The sequence below is a fragment of the Fundulus heteroclitus genome, chromosome 16 (genome assembly GCF_011125445.2).
Source record: "Fundulus heteroclitus isolate FHET01 chromosome 16, MU-UCD_Fhet_4.1, whole genome shotgun sequence".
NCBI classification, from domain to species: domain Eukaryota; kingdom Metazoa; phylum Chordata; class Actinopteri; order Cyprinodontiformes; family Fundulidae; genus Fundulus; species Fundulus heteroclitus.
This window is the reverse complement of record NC_046376.1, coordinates 236168-243182: the sequence shown is the minus strand read 5'-3', so window position 1 is coordinate 243182 and position 7015 is coordinate 236168. Positions and strand designations below refer to the sequence as shown.

The window sequence follows — 7015 nt, the reverse complement described above, 5'->3', positions numbered from 1 at the left end:
CAGTAACTACATCTTTGCCTCTGATTTAGTTGCCAACAGGGAAACTTTTTAACTTTCTCCATAATTTGCTTCTTTTAATCATACATTTTTAGGCTCTAAAGGCTATCCATGTGTGATAATGGTGCTGACCCACTGAAGCTGCTGGTCAGCCGAACCATCAGATTACGATGTTCCCACACGTTTCTAAAATGGACTCCCACCTACCAGAAGGTTCGTCAACATGCAGGAACCCTGTGAGAACCTGACTCCCACATATCAGCTGTTGGTGGTCATAATGTTTTGGCCGATCAGTGAACCAATCAGAAGGCAGTCCAGTGATTGAGTCAGGACAAGTGCCTGCAAGCTGTGGCTCTGGAGCTGCAAGTGGCTCTTAACTTTGGCTTCATATTATATTTTTACTATAGTATTTAAATGTAATAATGATAATAAATGGAGGTTTTAGCAGTTTTTTCTTGGAGTAATTGCTTTTAATTTTCACAACAGAATGATGCAAAAAAGTGCCAGTAATATTTAATTTAAATCCATACTTTTTCATTATGTTGGAACAATCATTTTTTTTACATCATCATCCACAAATAAGATCCCGTCCATCCTCTTTTTTTAAACCTCAAAATAGACATAAAAGGGTGTTTCTTTAACGATGACAACATATTTCCTACAGCAGATCTTTATCAAATATTATAACTTGTCTTTTTTTTAAAAACCAGGCAACATTTGCGGCTCTGAACGAGTTTAATTAAAGCAGACTGAAGGAAAAATGGACCTTTAGACGGTAAAGGTTACAGGCCCCTGAGTCAGGAGGACATAAGAACCAGTTACCATCAAACATCAGCTAATGTCAGGTTAAACCCCAAACACAAGAATCACGGTTCAAACACGTAAACCGGATCAGAACCTGGACCTGGAGCTGATGGGTCCAGCCTTATGAATAGAGCTGCTCCCATTGGCCTGATGCATGACCTGCTTTGGCCAGATGGAGGCGCTCTGTCTAACTTTCCTCCTTCAGGACCAAAAACCCAAACAGATGTCTGTCTTTGCCTGGTTCTTTTCCTCATGTTGCAGAACTGGATCTCACACTGCAAAAAGGGAATTAAAGTAAAAAAAAAAAAGAAATTTGTTCAAGTCTAAATAAGACTATTTGCCGATGGAATTAGTATTTTACCCCTAAAATAAGATAAATAGATATCCTGCACTTGAAATAAGATGATGGAGATGAGTTGTTCTTATTTTAAGTGGAAGAAATCATATTCCACTGACAGATAGTCTTATTTAGCTGCTCAAATCAAGGACAAATAAACTAATTTCAACTTTACTTTTAGTTCCCTTGCAGTGCAGACTGAAGCCTCCACACTGAAGATGGATCTGCTGATGGAACATCTCCAGTATTTGATGACGTCGCAGCAGGTCAGGAGACACGAGGCTCCTTCAAATGCTGCAGAACTCTGAAGGAACCTTCAGGAGGAGTTCGGTGCAACACCAGAACCTCAGCAGCATCTGACGCTGTGTCGGATACCAGGAGGTTGTTATAGATTTGAATCTATAAAATCCTGAATTTAAATGCTCTGGAGATCAGAATGAAGAGAACGTCTCTAATCTGACAGCTTTAACTTTTATTTCAGGTAAACAATCACACTTTATACAGAAAAGCTTCAAACCCAAACAGAAACAAACTTAAGTCTGTGCGTTAAACTGCAAACTTAAAAAAAGAAAACAATCCAAAACATCCCCCCAAATGATTTCTTTTGCCACCTCTTCATGGTATACATTCTTAATCATATAAATAATCAGTAAAGGCTCGGGTTGCATATGTAATTTAATTTGTTGACGTATACACTATATATATATATATATATATATATATATATATATATATATATATATATATATATATATATATAATTAGAGTGAAGTTCAGACCAGCTGCCCAATAACATTTAGCGGATTCTGTTGGGGAATGAGTTCCACTGGAGTCAATAAACCACATTTTCATTATTGAAATCTGTACCTATAGAAATTTATCTTTAATCTGCAATTATGAAAATGGATCAGTGATGCCTTAGAGAGAAACTAAAGTTTTTTTTATTTGGATGTTAAACAGAGATTTCCTTCAGCTTCCTGAGTCTGTAGGGTTACAGGAGGATCCTGAGGAGCCCTCACATCTCATCATTTAGGATGGCAAACTCCAGTCATCTCCCAGGACCCCAAAAATTCAAGTGGACTTGACCTAAAACTTTTCCTGACGAGTAAACGAAATGAATCTGCTCTCAGATCAGTTCTCAGGAGGATCATCCCAGTTGTTGGAGGAAACTAGGAGGAATTCATGGAGATAAGCCCCTGGATTCACCCTGAAGAAAGTTCTAAAAGAACCCTGGTCCCTGGCCTTACCTCACGTACTGTCTGTGGGTTTATCTGTGATCCGTGAGAACATTAATAACGGCGGGTCCTTTAAACCGGGTTTTCATGGCAAAGAATGAGGAGGACAAACCCAACAGAGAACCTTATGAAGCCTGTTCACCAGCTGCATGGGTCAGGGTGAGAACAGAGCATTGGCATCAGAATTACTGGATCTGCAGAAGAAGTCCGAACCAGCAGCAGCTTGGGTTGCAGAACTGAAACAGAACTCCGGGACCTTTTGGGTCCCATTAAACAGACTGACAGATAAACCAGTGAAACACTTGAATGGATCCATGGGGTGAGGATAGCACATGTTCAAGAAGAACTGAAGGCCCTGAGTGTGGATGTGGATGGGTCGGGTCAGAGAGACAGTGTGTCTGGAGGTAGATATTTAGCGTAACAGTAGTTGGAAGTTCTGACGGTGCTGTGTGCAGTACTTCCTGGCTGGTCCAGTCCGGCTTGTTCAGAACCGATCGGCTCAGTTTGGTCGGATATCATTATAGTTCTTTACGACCCCAGAGAACCTGATGATGAGAATTTCCGGGTTTCTAGGTTTGAAGTCCTGCCACAGGTATTCGGGGGACAGAACCTTACTGGGCTTGTTGATCCACATGTACCTACACACAAAGACAGGAAATTACATCACCACGTCATACAACCAGGTCTGGCGCCTGTGCGCTGCCCCCGCCTACCTGTTCAAGTGGCTCTCCTCCTGCCAGGCGGCCTCAATGCCCTCCTTGGCATCGTCCTCAAAGTTCTTACGACAGGTCTGGGCGAGCTGATGGACCTCCTTCAGGAGGCCACCGAAGGCTCCGCCGCAGTAGTAGAAGTCACCCTCATCAGGAGCCATGTAGGCTCTGGAGGCGGACCGTCGCTCGTAAGGGAACCTGCCGCGGTGGTCCCTGTAGTACCCTGCAGAAAAGGAGGGTAGTCAGACCTTAAACTCACCTGGGCAGGTGGAGACTTTAGCTACAAAGAGTCCACATACCAATAATGATAATACCGTAATTTTTCGACTATAGGACGCATCACATATTCTTCCCAAGTGTGTAACATCACTCTGCCCCTCCGGTAGGGTGACCACATGTCCCTGATTTCTAGGGACAGTTCCCATTTTGGATGACCTGTCCCCAGAAATGTGCCTGATTTCAGTGAATCATGATGGAGTAAAAAGGTTTAGTGCAACAAGAGATATTTACCCGGTCCAGCCACTGTCCCAACGTAGTAGGGTAGCGTAGTTGTTTTTTACTTTTCTTTGGAATGACGTAGCACAGCTTTGCCGAACACACCTTTACCGCCCCCCCGTCGGCGTCGCAGTTCAGAAAAAATAAACCAACCCAACTAAATCAGAGATGTTCCCAGTTTCCATTAGAGAAATCAAATCTGGTCACCTTGAGGAGGAAATACACTGGCCGCATAACGCAAGCGGTGCAGCTTATGGCCGTGTTTTTAAAAGCGTAAATTTACACCAGACGAGAGAGAAGGGAAGTAATAAAAGAAAAACAAATTATCAGCCATATATGGAAAAGGTATTAAAATATCAGTAATACTGTATATACTATGTTTTGATCACCTTATGTCTTGACAATATCTGATTAGAAATCACATATTTTAGCTTGTTAGCTTGTCACAACTACATCATCCATGGCGCTTTACTTTTAACCACTATTCTTTTGGGATACTTCCAGAAGTGAACTTTGACACAGGATGTTGTTTTCCCGTTTATTCCCTGCCAAACAGGAAAGCATATGCATCAGAAATTAGAATTTCAATCTAATTTAGCCGTCGCGTAGCGTTATGCTTCTGGTGTAAACTTGTTGACTGGTTAAAATGAGAAGCTAACCTAAGCATAGGAGGCACACATCCGGTGTGTTTCCTCCTTAACGTCGCTCTCTCCTGAGAGGCAGAGTTAATTGTCTCGGTCAGGAGGACAGAGTAGCTGGACTACACTGCCCTGTTTCTAACAGAAGGCCAAAATAAACTTTTATATTGAATTAACTTACTAGATTTATTGTTGCTAGCGCGTACTCCAGGCTGCCTTACATGAATGCACTTCTAGTTTAGACATTACAGTCAGGCAGTCTGGTAGACAGCTCAGGGGTCCTATCAGGTAGTGAGACAGTGTACCGTAATGCTCCTAATATCCACTGAGGGGAGCGACTTTATTGCTAACCAAAGTCATATTTACACATTTTAACAGATTTCTGAGCGCATTGTAGCACATAAAATCAGTCAGTAATCACAACAGTGATCATAGATAAGGAGCACCATCAACTATTGAGAAGATTTAAGGATTTTAAGTGCGCCTTATAGTCCGAAAAATACGGTAATAATAATAATACAAAAGTTTGAAGACTTTAGAAATTAATGAGACCAAAACATCCAGAGCTGACACAAAAGACCGCTCTGAGTGAAACACCCGAGATTTGAGATTAATATTACATCCAGATAAACTCTTCACTTTGGCCTGAAGATGCAACTCCTGAACGAAAGACAAATGTTCGTTCAGGAGTTGCCCCACACACACACACACACACACACACACACACACACACACACACACACACACACACACACACACAGAGTCCAGAAAGAAAAACTGAAAGCAATACCAGGATGTATGACCGCCACCAGCTCTCCCAGTGACTCGGTCCCCCAGCGGCCGTGAAACTTGGAGTCCACATCCAGGCAGAAGATGTAATCCACGTCGCCTTTCAGTTTCTCCTCAATCAGTTTCTGGATCATTTCCATCCGTCGGGCTGAGATCTCTTGCCAGCGTTTGGAGTTTGGCACAGAATGCACACTCAGCTGAAGGAAGAAGATGAAGACAAGCTGTTCTTTGCAAAAGCTTTCATGCATCTTGATCTTTTAACGTTTTGTCAAGTTATAATTGCAAACATCAATGTATTTTAGACGGATTTCATCGGATAGTTCAACACAAATCTAACCCTAAGTTTTTGGATCAGCATGAATAGTCCCTCCAGTGAACTCAGGGTCCTCTCCAGGTCCTTAAAACATTTTTTGAGACAATAATTTGTGTCAAAATTGGTATAAACTGAAACTGATAAGACACCTAAAAAGCCCGTATTGAATAGGATGCAAGTGAGCCATTGACCGCGATGTCCGTCCAGAGCTTAGTCTAGGCCCCGCCTTCTGCAGAGCTGTTTCAGCCTTCTTCACAGCTTATTGAGCAAAGTGCATGCTGAGATTAAAGGATCCTCCCCAGCGACAGGTGAAGAAATAAACCAGGAGAACAGAGGCTTTACAGAGACGTAGAAGATGGCCGAGCTCGCCAACCAAAGCACCCATTCCCCGCAGAACCTTAACACAATCTAACTCTGAACTTTTGATTTAATTTGGGAGCTATGCAAGTCAGGAGTTAGTTAGTTTGTAGCTGCTAGCCCCGTTTATGCCTTCAGTCTTCAGCAGGTGTGAGTTGACGACTGGTCGGCTTTAATAGACGTCTTTATTGGCCAAGAAACGCCTACAGGTAGCAAACGGCGAAGGAGGATTATGGGCAGCATCACCGGATCAGCCGACTCCTTCCAGTGTGGAAACATTGTTTTTAAATGTGCTCTATGAATAGGATGGATCTGCAGCAGCAGTGGTTCTACTCTGATGGACAGTTTCACATCTGCTACATTACTTTCATCTGTTTATCATATAAAATCCTCCTGAAATACACAGAGGATGACGGTTTGTATGTGACTAAATGTTGTGTGCGTACCATGAGTCCTTCACCTTCGGCTCCACTTACCTCTCTGCCATCGGCCATTTTGACTTTGGGCACCTCATTCGGCCGGTCGGTGAACACGTGGACATGGACTCTGAACCCCACGAAGAAGTGCTGCTCCGCCGTCTCCAGGAAGTCCTTCATGAACATGATGTACCTGAGCAGGAGCGACACGCCCTGGTTGATCAGAGGTGGACGCAGACGGAAACACAGCACTGCGACGTCACACTTACTTCCCCACAGCGAACACCGTCACGGCGATGCTGATGTTCTTCTTCTGGTAGACGGAGTCCAGGAGAACCGGGTTGAAGGTTCCCTCCCAGACGATTGGCGCCAACCAGGGAGTCAATGACACAATGTCTGTCCGACTGCAGAGACCCAGCGTTAGGGAAGCCAGAACGAGGAGAACAATACTCAGAGAACCATACTCACCCATGCGTGATGCTCGGCTGCTGGTACTGCAACCTGAAACACAGACAGAACCACGGAAACCCAAATTAGGCTCATCCAGCACATCCTGTAGGACTCATTGAGTATTGTAGAGTTCACCGAGCCTTAAATAGGAATTTACAGTAGCTTGACCCCTAAAGTGAAGGAACACACCTTCATGGTAGGAGCATGTTCTGGTAGAGGAGCAGCTCAGACAAGCTGCAGCAGGCGGGAGCTTCAGGCAGAAGGGACCAAACCCCCAGACTAAAGTCCGACAGACATTAAAAACACAGAAGCTGCAACGTTTTTAACTAACTACAAGCAGAGCAAAGTCACACAAAACCCAGAGCACATCTACACCAGGAACCACAGTCCGGACCCAGACTTCCCCATCTTTGGAACCAACTGAGTCAGCTTCTCTGAACCGATTCCTCACATCTGAGCACAGATCAAGGTTCT

General features: G+C 43.6%; 1 protein-coding gene across 6 annotated transcripts in view; it reads right to left on the bottom strand.

Moving 5' to 3' along the window:
- Positions 1 to 1590: 1590 nt before the first annotated feature.
- The window catches only part of LOC105920555 (globoside alpha-1,3-N-acetylgalactosaminyltransferase 1), a 44992-nt gene continuing 39567 nt past the window's right edge, over positions 1591 to 7015 (bottom strand). For all 6 annotated transcript variants that reach the window (XM_036148158.1, XM_036148157.1, XM_036148160.1 and 3 more), the window contains 6 exons: positions 6560 to 6592; positions 6361 to 6495; positions 6152 to 6284; positions 5007 to 5202; positions 3087 to 3306; positions 1591 to 3011 (listed from right to left, as the gene is read on the bottom strand). In XM_036148158.1, the coding sequence (XP_036004051.1) occupies positions 2873 to 3011; positions 3087 to 3306; positions 5007 to 5202; positions 6152 to 6284; positions 6361 to 6495; positions 6560 to 6592 (856 nt within the window). In that variant the 3' untranslated portion in view covers positions 1591 to 2872. The remainder of the gene's footprint in view (positions 3012 to 3086; positions 3307 to 5006; positions 5203 to 6151; positions 6285 to 6360; positions 6496 to 6559; positions 6593 to 7015) is intronic.